Here is an 18,504-nt window from a genome sequence, read left to right as displayed (position 1 = left end):
GTTTTTACTTTCAGCTCGACATTTTCATCCCCCATGATGAATAGTCTGGACACCACCGCTAATGTAGCAAACTGTCCATGGTTTACCACATTCTGAAATTCTTTAATGCATCTTCAGGTGTGGAATAGAACAATGATGAGAAGTCGATTAAAAAAACCCATCAAAACATTAAAGACTCCCCCACTCACCTCCTTCAGACTAGCCAGCAACATATTTTAAAGTCATATTTTACATATATATATATATATATATATATATAGTATTTTTATAACTGAAGGTAACATAGTTATTTGATTGTGCTACCATGTAGCACAATAAGCCTGGAAAATACTTAGTACTTCCCCTTTAATTAACTGATCATCAGTTAGTTTGGTCACCAGTATAAATGATGGAGTTTTTCTACATTTCCCACATAGTTCTGGATATTCTGGAAAAGTATGGAATTAGCTTTTATCAGTTTGCAGGTCTAAAGTGGCCACCTGATGTTTGTGGTTAATTTGTTTTGTCAGCTTTGTCTTATATTTTTAAAGCATAGTTAAATTCCCCAGCTTACTGTAAAAAAAGTTTTGGGTTAATTTTCCATAAAATCTCAGAACATATCCAGGTTCTAACGCTGACTGTTTTCTTCAGAGCTGTGTATATATGTGCGAGTATTTTCCTGATTACGTTTTCTGTCATTCTTCCTCTAGCTACAGGATCACTGGATAGGACCCTGATGATCTGGAACCTGGCCCCGAAGGCGAGGGCCTTTCGTTTTGTCGGGCACCAGGACGCCATCACGGGGCTGCAGTTCTCCCCGTCCGGGCGTCTACTGGCTTCTTCGTCCAAAGACAGAACGGTTCGATTGTGGACACTTTCCTTGTAAGCCATATAGCTGACGATATTTGTCTGCACAGTTTGTTTCTCACATTTAGAATGGGGGACCTAATATCTTGGTACATGAATGTTCAAATTGGACTTTAAAGCAGATTTGACTTGAACTGTTTGTGTGTTTGGGATAGAAAAGGAGAGTCCTCGGTGTTGAAAGGCCACACCGGCGCGGTGCGCAGTGTGTCTTTCTCCCATGATGGCTACAGCCTGGTCACTGCGTCTGATGACAAGTCGGTTATAGTGTGGAGCGTCCCACGGCGGTGTTACGTCTACTCCCTCAGCCAGCACACTAACTGGGTCCGCTGTGCCAGGTATGGAAGTGTCGACCTCTTAAGCCTGGCAGGGATTTAGCCGAGTTGAGTGCGTCTCCATTGACGGTGTGTTCCTCACTATTCATAGCTGTGTTTCCATTACAAATGTGCGCAACATTGTCAATATTCTGCTAATGTTAAAAAGCCCACAACTATTTTACAATTACACAGTTAAAATCACATGTGAATAAGTTGTTTAAAAGAACATGCCGTGCTATCATCTTCCTACCACTTCCTGTCTTCTTCTTCGTTGTTTCTGCCAGCAGTAACATCTTGTTATTGACTCATGTGATGTAAAAAAAGTGTTTCCATTGTAGTTCTGCAAAATACATTTGATACGGCTGAAAAACCCACCTCATCCCAGCACAAAAACGTGAGACTTTTTTAAAATTGGCGTGTTTCCATTAAGAGAATTTCCTTTTGTAATTCCACCTTGCATAATTTCATGGCCAATGGAAACGCAGGCTGCGCATGTTGAGGTCGATACATTGATGATGTCATTTTGAGGGTATTGCCTTGGACGACTTAGTTTCTCTGAAATCTGTCAATATATTCCTTGTTGTGGGTTTCCCTGTCCAGTTAATGCTCTTCTACCAAAATTGAAAAAAACAAAAAACAAAAAAAAAAACTGTTTGGACTTCAAGACTACATTTTACCAATTACCATGGTCTCATTGTGGATTCCATTGGCCAATTAACGAATCAGGCTGCTGCCAATCAAATCCAGTAATTCTCGACCCTCGGGTGGTTCCAAAAAACAGACAGACCCACGCAGAATCTGCAGATGGAGACAAATTTGGCCTGGCTGAAGCATTGGACTCCCAGCTACTTTAAAGTAATATTTAGTAGAGGCAGGTAGAAACGGTTTAATTAGGTTTTAGTCTGCGTGTTGAACACATTACATGCTAACGCTAGTTTATTTGTATAGCACATTTTAGCAGCAGGGCTGTACAAAGCGCTTTACCCCTTAAAAACAAGATATGCTAACTGTTTATGTACCAAGCAATAAGCATTACACTTAGTCAAATTTCATCATAAAAATCATCAAAAATATTGATCAATATTTCAGTTATTATGACTCAAAGGTAACTCTAAACAGGTGGAGGGGTGGGGATGGTTGGCCTCGATTTAAGGAATACTGTAATTTTTCAGTTTTCTGGAAGTTTGTTCCAGAATAGTGAATCATAAACTTTTTGTGTGCTTCTGTTCAGATTTTCTCCAGACGGGAGGCTCATAGTGTCCTGTGGGGATGACTGCTCCGTCCGTCTCTGGGACACGTCCACCAAATGCTGCATCAACACTTTCACCAACTGCGGAAGGTAATTCTGTCAGCCTGTTTCCAACGGAAACGCATCTACTTCTCAGTGGGTGGAGTTGGGAGAGTAATTGGTTTGGGTGGAATAATCATTACGTCTGTTCCAGCTCGGTCACGTTTGTCGACTTCAACTCCAACGGCACCTGGATCGCCTCGTCAGGAGACAACAATTGTCTTAAAATCTGGGATTTGCGAACCAATAAGCTGATTCAGCACTATCAAGGTATGGAAGAACCACTTAGCCGGGGCTGAAGAGGCTCTGCGTCTCCTCTCAAACACATCTTCCAACATGTTTCTGCACATTTAGTGAGATTTTCATATACCACCCTGCGTGAACATCACACTAATTTTGGGCTTTTTACATTCAGACTCACTCACCGGCACTAATTTTTGGCTAAATGTTTTTGGCATATTGAGGAGAAACCAAACCCTTTGTAGTCATGAACAAGCTTCTGTCAAACCTGGATATTTGACCACTCTTACCAAACGTAATGCAGCTTGTTTCTAGTTGTCCATTTTTGTTCTGGTACCAACTTAGCCTTGACTTGTAATCATTTAATGTTCCTTTAGAGCTGAGGTAGGCTGCTGTTCCAGAAGCTCACTCTCCCATCGTGTTTCAATAGCATGGGACCAATGGTCTTGTCGTTCTAATACAGTGTTTTGCTTTGAGTTTTATTCCTATTTTCTAATTAGTTTTGCTGCGTTTTCAGTCCATGGTGGAGGAGTCAATAGTTTTTCCTTCCACCCGTCCAATAACTACATAATCAGTGGCTCCAGTGACCGGACGGTGAAGATCCTGGACCTGGTGGAGGGCCGGCTCATCTATACCCTGCATGGACACAAGGTGGCGTTGCAGCAGAGGGGGAAAAAGTTGTCCTTTGTCCTTTTCGTTTGCTTTTTTTTGTTAATTATTTTTTCTACTGCTCTTTCATTTACTCTTTCGTTTGCCTTTTTTCTTTCGCTCTTTTATCCTTTCTTTTGTCTTTTGTGTTCTTTCTTTGAGCTTTTCTCTTTCTCTCTCTTCTTCCTCCCTTTCACTTCTCTTTCCTGTTTGTTTTTTCTGAGTTCCATTTCGTCATGTTTCAAAGATAATTTTTTCCAAAAGCAGTTTATTTTTTTTGTCTAAAACATTATCTCAATAAGGTGACGATGTACAAAAGGCCACCTGCTTTACAAATCTCTTGGTAATCTCTCATAGCATAATGGGACGAGAACTCTTTGAAAGTCTTGTTTTATTTACATGACAAATGTGTCGTAACCATGGTGACAGTATTAACCTGAAACCACAAAATCTGTCAAAGTCACTATCCATGTCTCTGCCAAAATATCCCATTCCTGTGCATCAGTTGGCTGTTGTAATTTAATGAGGACATGTTGAACATTAAGTTATTTTCATTTTTTTGTGGCGTTTATTTAAATTACGTTTTATGATGTTTATTTGAATTATCTTCATTCTCAGGGAGCCGTAATCGCTGTGGCCTTTTCCAGGCTTGGACATCACTTTGCCTCAGGCGGAACTGATTGCCAGGTTGGTTTGACATGACTTTCTTTCCTCGTAGTTTTAGAGTCGTTCTCCACAATGTTACAAATTTATTCTGTTCAACACTGTTAGAGAACCTTATTTAACTTCAAAATGTATATATTTTTTTTAATAAAATAGGATATTGTCTTGCAGTTGAATTTGTAACTACTCAATTTTCCAAATTTTTTCCTACTTTCTTACTACAAATCTTCATGTCTTTTAACAGGATTTTAGGAGGCGGAAAGTGAATTCTTGATTTTATTCTGTGCTTTGACTAGGCTATTCTAACATATGAACATGCTAATAGATGTAAACCACCTTATCGTAGCTCTGGCTGTGTCTTCCGGATAATTTATTTGCAACCTTGGTTGCGATTTCTTAAAAGTGACGTCATTTTGGTGGAAAGCCATAATGACAGAACATTTTTCTTATGTAGAAACTGTTGCTAACATGAGAAGATAAAAATTTCTGTCACATGTGTCTCTCTGTTGCAAGGCTTTCTGCACATTGCAGCTCCATCTGTTCTGATGTTAACAGTATTCTTAAAACTAGCTGAAAGATAAATACATTTGTCAAACAACAACATTGATGTTGCTGGCAAAACAATGGCAACAGGTTTGTGCTTTGAGCTCAATGTAATCGTTGTTTGTTATACAATAATTAAAAACACACATATACAAAACTGTTAGTCTGTCTCTAAGCATTTTAAACTCTGGGTTCCATGCATTGGGTTTCCCTCCTCAGGTTCTGGTGTGGAGGACAAACTTTGACCGTAAACGTTACCGGGACGTTCTGCTACAACACAGCCAGAGGTCCACTTCCGATCCCCCGCCCCACCTGTGTGACATCCCCCCCAGGGCACCCCATGGCCACGTCCACCGCTCACAGCCCACGGTCATTCAGGTATCGCCTGTTTCACCTCCCAGCATTGAGACCCAATGAATTGTTTCTGTTTTAAATTGGGAAAAAAATACACGGTTTCATTCCAGGCTGTTGTTCTTCCATGTGCCGCCCCGTCATACCAATTCTTTTTTGTTCACAGATCAAGCCAGTCGTGACAAACACGATGTCGTCCAATCCTCAGGTCGTAGAGGTCAGCCAAAATCGCCATGACAACAAGGTAAGGTGACCAGCAAGAGAAAATCTGCACAATTACAGCAAAACAAGAAATCATCACTGACTCTAATCTACTTATTGCTTTCTTTTTCTCTGCCAACTCTGTGAAGTGCCTCAAATTCTAACATAGTAAGGCAGGGCATGCCAATTCTGCCACTAGATGGCAGTGGACACCAGTGTAGATCAATGGTGTATGTCAGTGTGTCTTGTTTTAATTCACATAGAACGATGCTCGTTTTGTCTACATGTCGACCTGTCTAAAGTGATCGCTCCATAATGGAGACCAATCAAAGGCAGCCAGTCAGTGTGTCCTGACTTTGACTTGCAGAAAGCAGTTTCTCACAGTTCTGCCAGCTCTAAAACTCTGGATGTGAATCGGTCTGATCCGCTTACTCTACAAATGTTGATCCCGGATAAAGGCTGGAAATATGAGGAGGATGTGGTTCAGTCAGAATGTTCAGGTTGAACGAGTATTAGTGCAAGAGCTGCAGTTTCTTCTAAGAAACTGCAGCTCTTGGTTTAGTGGAAGTTGTAGGTGAGAGGTTTCATCCAATCCGGGGCAAAAGTTTATTCAAGTTCAGAAGATCTGTCATGGCTGCCGAGTCTCCATCCAAGGAAAGAGTTTCAGGTTTATTGTATGTAACTATGATTGCAACAGCGGAAAAAACAGAAGCAGTGTCAGCAACATGGGCATTTTAGAATATATGATATTGGTTATTGGCCATGACATCAATATTAATAACGGATAATGTTATCAGCCACAAATATTCATATTTTTTTAAAGGTTTTCTTAGCTCTAGTGGCCTTTATTTGAGAATGCTCAGACAGGAAAGTGGGTTATGAGAGAGAAAAGACCTGGAGGAAAGGTCATCAGGGCGGGACTTGAACCTGTGATGGCCACATCGAGGACTAAGGCTGCCATACGTGGGTTGTGCTTTACCCCTGCCCCACCGCAGTACCCCATATTGGTGCAATCCTAATTTTATTTTGATAGCTGTATAGATGCATACATCATAGGGTTTCAATATTTTTTTTAGAAAAGTCTTCCTTCTACAGCAGTTGCATGTGGGGATTCAGTTAAAGACCACTGTATCAAAGATCATATTTCTCTAAGTTTAAAATACCTATTTTATTGCAACTATTTTCTCATAAATACGAGACTAATTAGAATATTTTTAATAATACTGACTATTCAGTTAGAAGCCAAGTTGCTTCATACTTCCATAGCAACATATTTGAAATGGCCAAGACTGAAGTGGTAATTCCTTGCTTTGACTTGAGAGAAATGGACGCCAGCTATTCCACATCATCTCTCCGTCTTCATGGGCTCAAAAGTGATCGGAGATTAGTCGCTCTTTTTATCCAGGCCTCAGATCCGAACCTGACATTTACAGTCACGTCGGTTTGTTCACTTAGGAGCAGTGTGTTGCCCTACATCTAATTGTAACTTGTTCCCTGCAATTACCTCCTGTGTGGGAGGAAAATGGCGAATGAACCGAGCCAAGTGGAAGTCATTTATGATGAGGACGGCCAAGTCGGATATGTGGTTTTACTTCAAGCCTCCATTAAGGACACAACCGTAAATCAGCCGCTCACGATTTGGACAGCTGTGAGGTTGAGCAGAACTCTGAGCCGTGCATGAATGAGCCAACAAAGACGTGAGTTTTAGGATACGAGTTCTGTTTGTTTTCAGATGTCGGTTTTAAGGGAATGATCCACTCATATCAAGTCTTAGTCTTTTTGTGTCAGTGGACGGTCATAGTTTTATGCTGTCCGGTAATTATCCGGTTCTTAAGTTGTAGAAAACCTGCCTCAAATGTACAATAGATTCCACACTGTTGTTGTTTATGAAAGCAAAGCAAGAAAGGGAGTAAAATAACTCTTAGACATCAGAAGTTTGCATCAGGTCTGGACTCCGACGCATTTGAGACACGTCTACTTTCAGTTATCTCTTTTTGCTAGTTGACAACTTCTCGCTACAGAGCAAACATTCAGGTAATCCTTCCGCATTGGCAATGAACCCCAATTTAATATTTATTCTACACATTTTTTATAGCAGTGGAAAACGTTAAGAATGACTGTCATGTTTGTCTTTCTTCAAAAACCAGATTAAGACAAAAAATATATTTCCCTCCTCCATCTTTTTCCATTTTCAAACTTTTAAAAAGAAAAGACTCCAGAGAGCCATTAGGGCAGCGCTAAAGACCCGCGGTTTGCTGACCCCTGGTCTAGATGTTTATCAGCTCTTGTCGTGCATGGTGGGCAACATGACGATGGGGCATTTTCTCCACGGTTGTCAGTAGTTAGAAATGTACCTTCTCCATAATACAATAGTTGACTGCATCTTTCTAATTAAACTTATGCATGACATAAATGAACGTTAATCTTCTTACCTTGTGAAATCTACACTGACGATTGATGGCTGCTGTCAACCGCAGTCTTCTTTCCTCATCAAGAGGTTTATGACAAAATGACCAGTTTGGTTTCCATCCTTGTCTGTTTGTCCTGCTGACTGTGCAGCACACTGTGATCATTTTTTTACAGTGAAATCAGCTAAATAAAAGTGATTTTAGGCTACCAGCTGTTAGTTTCACAAGAGTTATTTTGACGTTGGCAGAATTGGCTGCTTTCTGAAGACTGTGATGTCACATGCAAAGGGTCAATAGTTTTGCTGTGTGGCATAATTGTCTGACCGCTGAAGTTTGACTAAAATGGGATCATAAAAAATATCAGATGGTCTCAGACTTCACTGTAGAATATTTGGCATATGGAGGATAAAGATGACCACAAGTCCAGGTCTATTCTGTAAGAGCTGAAACAAACGTTTGTTACCAAATGCATGCCCTCCATTCTGTGTATGACGCTTCAGATCATTGAGAAAATCAGACAGTTGCTGAGTGATGGTTAGGGTGCATCTGTAGTTTATTTTGTGTTTCAGTTAGTTATCTCTCTTCTCTTTGTGTTTAAACCCCCCCCCCCCCTTTTTCTTTTCCCATCTATGGGGTGGGAGGGTAGAAATCCACGTGCCAGCTCCTGGGCCCCCAGGGGCCCTTCACAGCGAGCAGCGGTTCTAATAATAGTGGAGCAGGAGAGTTGCCTTCTCATTTAGCTCAGTTGCTGCACATGCATCAGTTTTCTCCTTGCTAAAAATAGCAGCAGAATGTTGGTCGCTTTACGGCAGTGTATTCTAACTCTAAATCCTCCATGAACTGTGGTGATGTTAAAGTGTTTACCTCCTTTAGCTTATTACTAATATGTTTTGTCTGTATTCTCTCTGTTTATGCTGATGATCGTCATTATATTTTATATACAATCTATTAGAATCTATTAGAGACAGAGGGACGATGAGTTTAGAAAAATGCCAGTCCTAATGGAGGATAGTATCTGCGTTTCCACAGGCCATAAAATTGCGCAAATTGCATTTATAAAAATAAATTTGCTCAGTGGAAAAATGGCTGTTAGGAAAATGCCCACGTGTTTTGATTAAAAACGTTTTTGCTCCAGGATGAAATGGTTTTCCTGCTGCAAAAACTGCAATGGAAACACTTTTTTTTTTTCGGATCATGTTTTTTCAGACTGGCGAAAACGACGAAGAAGATGATAGGAAGTGGAAGGAAGACAATGTTTTTAATGACTTGTCACATGAACAAAGTTAATTAGTGGGAACAGCGCAACTACGATATTGCGTAGTTGCAATTATTCCACTAATTTAGGACATTAGTGGAATATTGACAAAGTTTTTCTCATCTTCTATTATGATAGCTGGAGAGATTGGGCAGCGGTTGACTGACTTCCAACTTAACGACACATTGTTGCCACCTACTGGACTGGAGTGTAAACAGCATGTTAGCTGGGTCATAAAAAAAAGGAATGTGATTTTACTTGCATTTCTTCTTTAATAGAAAGATCGTAATTGCTAAATTGTGTTTTCTCTGCATTAGCGGATTATTGATAAAGTTTTAAGCACATTTGTAATGGAAAAGCAGCTACTGTCATAGTTTAACTGAACACAATGATCTGAAGTCACTTAAGTGTTTTAATCCAGATCAAAAATGTGCGATGTGTGTGTGTGTGTGTGTACATGGAGGTTGTTTGGGCATGACTCATCGGGTATGGGTGTGAATGTGAGCGACGGTCGTTCATGTTCAGATTGGTTCTGAGCGGGGAGCCCCAGCCCCTCCAGTCAGCTCCTATCAGGTTGAAATCCATCATCAGAGAACGTTCCATTCTCTCCCTCTCTTTCCTCCTCATTCTTCCCCCTGGTCTTTTCCTTCCCCCTCCCACCGTTCTACATGTACTTGGAGTGCTTTCCCTTCCGCTCGGCTTCCTCGTCCCCCTCCTCTCCTCCCCCTCACATCACCCTAATGGGTTCATGCGTAGGCGGAAGCATGAAGATGAGGCCTGAGAGAGCCTGACAGCTAGATGGTTAGAGAGAGAGAAAGAGGGGGGCTAGGAATTGCAGAAACTCCTGAGGTGGTTGTGTGGGTGGTTAGACTGGGATGTTCCTGTCTAAGGAAATTCTCCAACCATCAGTGACCTCTTGAGCAAAACACATGATTCTTTTTTGGGGGATTTTCCCTTCACTTTAGTGCATGAAATGTTTTTATGCGTAAAATTTCATTACGTTCTGGAACTCAAACACCACATTAAAGGGAAAAATACTTCTCTTGAACCGACTGAATCATCCCATTGTGTAGCTTGGCAAAGAACTCACTGACTTCAGACAGATGATGAAATGTTCTTATAAATGTCCAGGAAGGACAGTTTTTTTACCATTAAATAAGTAGTGCTTCACCAAAGTGTAACTTGGTCTTCACACCAAACTTGTTTAGTCCGTTTTCATTGAACTCTAGTTTGTTTGTCTATAAAGTCCGGTTCATTTCTGGTGGTGTGATTGTGCAATCAAACTCTGATGCGGACTGAAAAAGTGAACTCTGGTCCGCCTAAAACCCAAAGTCTCAGTTTGGCTAAAGTGAACTCTGATGCGATTCGACTGCATATGTGCAGACCAGAGACCGCTCCAAAAACAGGAAGCGAAGTAGAACAGGACATTCTGGGTGAATACAACTTAAACAAACGCATGAGTCTAGTGCCAGTGGGAGAATTGGCTCATGGTCTTCTACCAACAATTAAAGAGAAATCCTACAATCACTAAAATTTGATGCCACTAAATGTTTGTTTACATTTTATGAAGAAGGAAGTTGTGCTCATTGTCTTCTTTAGAAGTTTTCAGGTCGTTTCCTTTAGTGGTTCTTGGTGCAGCGCCGCCACAGGTGAGGGTGTCAACAGGTTGTGGGCAATACAGAGTGTGGTTGGTTCGACACGACCACCTCACGGCTGTCTTCCCTTCTTAATATAATAACACTTTACACATTAAATCTAACACATTAGATTTTACTTGCGCCTTGTTTTTCTTTTTCTCTGAGCATTGTTTTGTCTACCTTTGAGGAGAATTTGAAAGATCCCTTTATGCTTTGCATTATATATTCAGATCTAGCACAGTCAGCATTGCAGTAACCCTGTTAGGTGATATATAAATATAAATATAAATATACATCTCCCCAAAACCCACTTAAGTACTTTTGTACTTATTGTATCCCTTGGTGATAAGTAGCTTGTACTTTGACTTTAAATAGTTTTCCAAACAGCACTTTCTCTTTTATATTAAAATTTTTCTTATATTACTGATGACCAAATATTTGTGTGTGTTCATGTGTGTGTCTAAGAGGTGATTAGATAGCAGACGGTTAGATTTGGTTACTTGTGCCGTCTCTTGTGTCCCTGCAGACGTTAGCAGTGACGCCAGTTAGACCAGACGAGATATTCTCTACCAATGTGCTTCTTATTGACCTCTGTGTGTGCATGTGTGTGTGTGCATGTGTGTGTGTGTGTGTGTAAAATGTTATCACTTACCCCATAGATGTGATTATTGCACATGTCTAATTGTAACAAGTTTGGGGTAAATTAAGTGTTTGCTCATGCTCAATGACTGCACTCAACTGCATCATCAAATGTGAGATCAAGCCAATGTTTGTGTGTGGCGCTACATTAGCACGGATGACCCTGCTCCTCTTCAGCTTCCTGTGCAGGGGAAGTATTGGATACTTGACGACTGAGGGGTTGAGACGGCCGATTTAAGTGCTGTGGAGGGTATCACGAGTGAGAAGACACGACGGAAACGAGATAAAGATAGCAACAGCTACAGGGGAGAGGGAGGGCTCACTTTCCACCAGGACACGAACTCCCAGAGGCTGCATAACACCCTCACACCCACGCATCTGCACACACACACACACACGCACACACACAACCACGCTGTGGCGCACTCACCGCTTTCATTCATGCAAACTAAAAAAAACAACAAAAAAGCAAACAAAAAACACAAAAATAAACAAAATGCCTACAGTGTTGCAAATTTATTCACCCTATATATTCTTATATACTCTTAATCTCACACAAACAGCCTGCTGTGCATTTTTTATTTTTAGCAGTTTAAAAATAGATGGGAACATGTTGGCACTTAACATGATGTTTTACTGCGTTACATGTGAAATGTGATGTTACAATTGGAGTGAGTCGGATGATTTCATATCTAAATGTGGAATGTATTGAAACAATCACAAAAGGCTGTGATTCTTTTGTTGGAAAATAACAGTTACATTTTTTTAGAATTTAAGTTCCAATACAGTACTGTGTTAACGCCTTCTCACACCTTAATATAGGGCTGGACAATAAATGAATAACACAATAGACACATAGATAATATCATTGATGGCGTATTCAGTAATTTCACTGAATTCCGATCAAGAACCTCTAATGGTGCGCCAGCAGCAAACACGTTTCGCGCCTGTAGAACAAAATGTATTCAAAGTGCACACGCGTCAAAGTTGAAGCAACTGACTCGTTTTTGATGCATGTAACGCGTTTGGTGTGAGCGCACCGTTAGCATTTTAGGAAATGCAGTTAGACCAAAGACTTTGGCTGCTCCAACTCTCATGTCCAGCTTAGCAAGGTTGGTGTTACCTAGCAACAACTTGCTAAGTAATTTGTGCAGCAGCTAAAGGTTTTGCCACTGTGCCTTATAACTGCTTAAAAATAAACAACAATGGAATGAAAACTGGATAAAACCGCTACACTGAGAACCACTGAAGGAAATGGCAACCTCTGAAGCAGACTATCAGCGCAAATTCTTCACGAAATGTAAACATGGAAAGCCCCAGGTACATGTAAAGTGAAAGAAAAGTGATTTTTCATTTTCAAATCATTTCACAACTGCGTTAAGTTAAGCCTCCATTAATATCGTGACATTCCTCTCAATGTTCTGGAGCTGGCTGACCCTCATGGACAACCACGTGCCTCTCCTCAGGCTACTCTTAGCGCAGCTGAATACTCATTCAGATATATGTGTTTTAATTCACTGGTTCATGGGCATCTACTCAGAAGAATCAGAAGAAAAGCATTAGAAAGAAAGAGTCAAGTGTTTTCTCACTAGAATGTCAATGCTGGTTTTGAGTCCTTTTTTTTCTCTGAGGGATAAATTATTCACAGAAGAAAATCAACACATCTCTCCCCACTAGCATTACTTATTCTTCTTCAGCTTATGTTCTGACTGGACGTTTTCTGTCGTATCTATTTTGTTGGTGTGTGTGTGTGTGTGTGTGTGTGTGTGTGTGTGTGTGTGAATTTTGTAAATTGGTAATAACTAGTTTGTGCTACCTTGTGCTATGTTGCTGTTGGAGAAGTGGAAATGTTACTGGGCCGTTTAAATGGATAATAAATGACTTTAAGATGCTAACTGTTCCATAAACGCAGGCATCTATATTATTTGGCTTTTCCTTTTTGCATCAGTAGCTATTAAACGTTATCTTAGCAACAGACATGTTACATGTTGTACCTTTTAATTTTAGGACAGTGTTACCTGTCCTTTGCTTATGAGCCATGACTGTCTTTGTGCTTCCAAGAGGAAATGTTCTTGGGGAATTACCTTCACTCTTTCATAATTTCAAGTTGACTGACGGCTGGAGAAAACCACGGACCGCCCAGCAACACATTAAAAGCTTTAGTGGTACCAGCCAAACCAGAAGAGAAACAGTTTTTGGCACATTACTCTAACATGAAGCTGAGGATTGAAACCCATTTTTACAGTTTTTCTGCTTTATAGCTGCATGAGTATTAAATGGATGTTCCAGTTGCATTTTGGGACATTTTCAGAATGGTCTCAGTACAGGAGTTGTTGTAGTGCAGGTTAATTCAGTCGGTTTCTGTAAATGTGAAATCAAGTGTAAAACATTTTGTTTTGAGACTCTTAATTGGAAGAGATAGTTGCATCACTAATCTATCATCTTATTTGTGCTTATTTCTTATATTTATTCTCCTTCTATCTTATAACTTTACTCTCTTTATTCAATCACTCTTCTCGTTTTGCACACAGTACCTTTTCTCTGTTTTATTTGAGATGCTTCCATTCTGCTACTAACTGCTGGCCAATAAATACTACTTTTTAAGTTTTCTCCACAGATGCATCTGCTTGTAATTGTAATACCAAAATGTATCAAAGCACACTGCAAGTAACGTATTTCTAGAGAAAACAATTTTTCTTTTAAACAACTTCTCACTTCTTGTTGAAAGCAGATAAAAATGCATCTTATAATTAATTTGGTTATGAATATTGTTGAAACTCTTGTCATCTGCTATGGTTGTTCCTGCCATCAGCCACAAGGATCCTGTACTTTGCTTTCTCAAGGGTACAGCGTGTGTCCTGGGGGACGTGTGGGGGGAACGTGCTGACAGTCAGTACATGCACTGGGCTAAAAATAGGCAGGCAGGTTTATTTACAGGTATTACCGGGACACCTGAAAGGCAAGCCATGTTGTGTTGCTTTTCCTCTTTTTTTTTTCTCTGGAACGTGGTTTTGGTTCGGCGTCGAGGGATAAAAATAGACTTGGGATGTTTTCATCGCTTCGCCTGTATTTTTCTGGCAAGATTAATAATAGTTAAAAACAACCAGATTCATGATCTTTTTGATTTCTATTTTGATGTTTCCCATCATGTTGAATTTACGTTTTATGATTTTGGTTGGCGAATAAATCTAATACCTTTTTTTTTTTTTTTTTTTTAAGTCTTTTGTGTTTACTTCGGCGGTAACGTTACAATGTACATGAATGTCACGTCCCATGTTGAAATGTTTTAGAAAGGTTGCTCTGTGGATGTGTCGCGTAAAAAAGGTAGGATATATTTTATACTGAAGCGCTGTGTGGACTTAAAAAAAGAAAATGGTATTTAAAAAAAAAATACCTGATGTATAAAATAGTGAACGATAAACACATTTACTTTGTATATGCCGATCAATTTATGATTGCACACATGTAAGCTGGCAGACACTTCCATTGACATGCCCTAATTTAAATATTCAGACAGATATAAATATAACTTGGACATATCACATTCCTCTTTGCATCATGGGTAAGCATTAATTATATTGTTTGATTTTTTAAAATTGCTTATAATAATGTTGATTTATCGTTGTCGCATTGAATTCCAATGAATGATGTTTGAAACACTTTAATACTGTCAGGAAAAGAGTGAAGTTCAGACAGTCTGGCGAAAACACTGAGGGGCTGAAACTGAAGCTAAACCAGCAGGAAGCAGGAAGTCAGTCACTGAGACTGCTGAGCAGGAATTAAGCCACGAACACAAGATGGTGTTTAGGCTATATTTATATTAACAAAATTCATTTAATGTATTTGATAATGAAGCCATCCATCTCACACCATACCCTGCTACTGTGCTGCTCATTAGAATCGTACGTGAATCCAGGCCTCTTTGCCACAATCCTGTTGCTTTTTTAAATTTATTTATTTATTTATTTTACTTTATTAATTAAAATTTAGCGGAATAACTTACAATAAACTATACAATAAATGCCTACCTCTAATCCAAAGCATAGTAATGGTTTGGGTTAGAGGTAAGAATTTATTGTATTGCAAAAATAGCATTAAAGATAATGTCAGGCTGTTTTTTTTTGCTGTTGTGTTTTTTTTTTACATTGATTGAAATTTATCTAAACAACTTACAATAAGACAAATGCCTACCTCTAATCCCAAATGACCCAAACATAAATTATAGATTTCTTTTTATTTATTCAATTTTTATACATTTTGGGGTGGAAAAAACCAATAAAGTTCACAAGCAGCTTATTATTTATTACATATTTCTACAGGTATGATGTTCATGTTAACATCCACAGAATGACTTTGGAAGGCTGCTGCTAAAGCTAGTGTTCGAGAAACTCTGTGTGTGTGTGTGTGTGTGTGCTGCCTGTGGAAATAACAGACTACCTTAATGTCTGGCAGGGCTGCTGGCTGATGCTATTTTCTGCCTTAGTGGAGGCAGAGAGGATGTGGCCCTGTGAACCGCGTAGGCAGATCAGACGCCTCATGGCTCCGCTGCTTGCCGGGTTTATTTCTGTACACCTCATCTAGGTTTGCAGAAAAAATAAGCAATTGATTTTAGCTCTCTATTCCCCCCCAACACTGAGAGGGATTCACCTGTAAGCATTGATTCAATCTGGACAAAGGGAACCAGAGTGGTGCTGTACCTTTAATCAACTTGTAGAAATGTATTTATTTATTTGTTCATTTTCCTCCACTAGCATTTTGTATTTGATTGCATAGAGAATAATCATGTCTTAATCATCTGTGTCAGGTTTCTGTTTCTGTTTCTTGAAGACTCTTGCTGTAAACTGCCATGATTAGATGAGGATAGAATGGAGTCTTTAATTCTTTAGAGAAAACCTTCTATCAAACCTTCTTCTTTCAAATTGTACCAACACTGAGCTCCAGATTAAACACAAACTCAACCTCACGTTATCCTCTGTAAATTAAGCTCTGAGGAATTCATGTACCTGAAAGGATCCATAATAAAATATTGCTGGCATGCTACATAAGTGATGAAAGAACAAGAGAATACAGTGACTATGAGTGTAAAAATTTATCAAATTGGGATATGAATAGATTGAAAATATGAGTTCAAGTTTAAGTAAGACTCTCTCTGTCTACTTCTTATAGCCTCTGCACCCAGGCTGCCCTCTGTCATGATCAACAGGGACCTCTAACTGTGTTCCTCTGGTGAAACGTTTGTCTGATTGGATGAAAATACTTCTGAATCCAAACTGGAATCTGTTTTAACCAGCTGTGTTTAGTTCACCAACCTAAAACGTGACACTTTGCTGTTAAGCCATCAGCGTTCAGAGCGTTTGAACCCCATCTGACCTGAATGTTTGCTACACAGACTAGTTTTAGTTTGTTTGCTTCTATGTTTTTATGGAATCTTTGTCAAATTCTTATATTTTGGCTAGACTTTACTTCAGCATCTTTTTGCATTCTGTTAATCTTGTGCAGTAGCTGAAAGAGTTAATTGACCTCTTGACCCTAGGCTGTTATTGTTCATGTACTCTAACCTGTACACACGCTGCGTTCTGTGGATTTTATGTTGACATACCCACCTTATGAAATACTTAAGGATTATATTAAAGCTTCCACCAAACATGTTTTTGTCACATTTTGTGCTCTGAAGTTTCTGGGCTTTTGAATATCTCACGTTCGGCTTTAATCAGATCTAAAATCAATTCGGCCAAGAAATGCTGATATCTGCACCAAAAGCTGTGATTATGTCCACCACACTCAGTTATGTTTATATTCTTAAGAGCACAGGAACGTTTTTGTTGGGTGATTATGAGTTTTGTTTGATTGTTTTTCAAGGTTCAGAAGTAAGGACCTTGGCTAAAAGATGCCTGAAGGGTTTTGGGGTGGGCTTTAGTGCGGTCTCCGTGGGAACGGAAAGGTTGGGTTGCTAGCATAGTGCGAGAGCTTACGTGATTTTAAAAGTCGACTGCTAGCAATTAAGAAAAAGTTGTTCTCAATGGCGAATGAGTTTCCCACAGGGTCTTTGCAGACTTATTGGTATTAGCTTGAATGCCAGAAGCGATTAGCAGGCATGTGCGGCGGCGCAGCTCACTCCAATATTTCTCATGGATACAATTACTTTGGGCTTTAATAAAACAGTATTATTTGAGTAGATTTTTCATGCTTTGTTGGATTTTTTTTGTCTTTGATGAAGATACATCATAGACAAGATTTTGTCTTTGATTTTCACATGAAAGACACGTTGCAACTGCAGGATGTGAAAATCTAATATTTAGATATTTTCTCTGATTTTCCTCAGCATGTGCATTCTTCCTGTTGACACTGTTTCATTTTTGTCTCCGTATGAGTTGTTTACCTGCCCAGCAATCTGCTGCTTGGCTTCCTCACAGGTTGAATGAGTCACGTTAATTGTTGGATATGTGTGAAGATTTCATAGGATTTCCTTCCTGCTGACCTCCATGTGCAGCATTCACTAAAGTTCACAATATAGTTACGTATGCCACGCTGATCTGATTTCGATTCAGTTTCTTTCAGAGTAATCTGACATTTCTAAGAAGAAAACAAACATGCAACGTTAATAACTTATTCCTGCTATGTCAATTTATTTCTTTGTATTCCAGCAGTTGTTTTTTATTTTTGCTCTTTGTTACAAAAAAACAATTTAATAAATTACATAACTATTCTTTAGAGAAAAAGTGCAAATATAATCATTGGAGGCAGAAAATTCTAGCTTTTAAATATTTTTTTCTCTCTCATTAATGTAATGTACCACACCATGTATGTTCTACTTTGACATTAAATAAATTTATATTAAAAAAATAAAATAATAGATTTACATACTTTTTTAATGTTGTTTAGTCATCTGGGACTTTAATTTACATATCAGCGTGGTTCACATAATAATAAATTCAACTTAAATGTCACCAAATGTGGCTAACAAAGCAAGGGACATAGCTGATCTTTAAAATGGGGGAAAAAAACAAACAGTAACAAGAGAATAAAAAGGAAATACAAAAATTACTACATTAATTTGAAAAAAGTTTTACACATTTGTTAATTTTATATGTTACTCTTCAGGTATCGTGCTTTGTGGTTAAAAAAAAAAGTAGCTGGGACAAGATCTTTTAACTTTGTAACTGAGACAGATCTTGGTCAAAAATATGTTTGAAACAAAAAGTGTATTGCAACACTTTTTGCCCTTCAACAAATTTTCTTCTGTCAGCCACACCAATTGAAGAAAGTTTTATATCCACCAGTGCTTTGTGATGGACTCTAAAATGTAGAAGTTGGCTCTGCAGGTTTCAGTGGAACTTTTCAGTCTGTTTCGGCTGTGTGTGCCATTCTGCTGTCTGGAAGCGTGCCACACTCAACGACCATATACTCAAGATTTAAGGTCATTCCCGTAAACTTTCTAACATTTATCTCAAAACAAAAGAATTGGGCTAAG

At 39.1% G+C, this 18,504-nt stretch overlaps 1 protein-coding gene across 2 annotated transcripts in view; it reads left to right on the top strand.

Moving 5' to 3' along the window:
* poc1b (POC1 centriolar protein B) overlaps window positions 1-18,504 on the top strand; it is a 39,737-nt gene that overhangs the window by 1,884 nt on the left and 19,349 nt on the right. For both annotated transcript variants that reach the window (XM_044124014.1, XM_044124012.1), the window contains exons 3-10: window positions 690-861; window positions 1,002-1,181; window positions 2,392-2,499; window positions 2,603-2,718; window positions 3,206-3,339; window positions 3,955-4,023; window positions 4,762-4,920; window positions 5,060-5,137. In XM_044124014.1, the coding sequence (XP_043979949.1) occupies window positions 716-861; window positions 1,002-1,181; window positions 2,392-2,499; window positions 2,603-2,718; window positions 3,206-3,339; window positions 3,955-4,023; window positions 4,762-4,920; window positions 5,060-5,137 (990 nt within the window). In that variant the 5' untranslated portion in view covers window positions 690-715. The remainder of the gene's footprint in view (window positions 1-689; window positions 862-1,001; window positions 1,182-2,391; window positions 2,500-2,602; window positions 2,719-3,205; window positions 3,340-3,954; window positions 4,024-4,761; window positions 4,921-5,059; window positions 5,138-18,504) is intronic.

Source organism: Gambusia affinis, linkage group LG08 (assembly GCF_019740435.1).
Source record: "Gambusia affinis linkage group LG08, SWU_Gaff_1.0, whole genome shotgun sequence".
Classification (NCBI taxonomy): Eukaryota; Metazoa; Chordata; class Actinopteri; order Cyprinodontiformes; family Poeciliidae; genus Gambusia; species Gambusia affinis.
The sequence above is the reverse complement of the archived record's forward strand: the minus strand, read 5'-3'. Positions and strand labels throughout refer to the sequence as shown.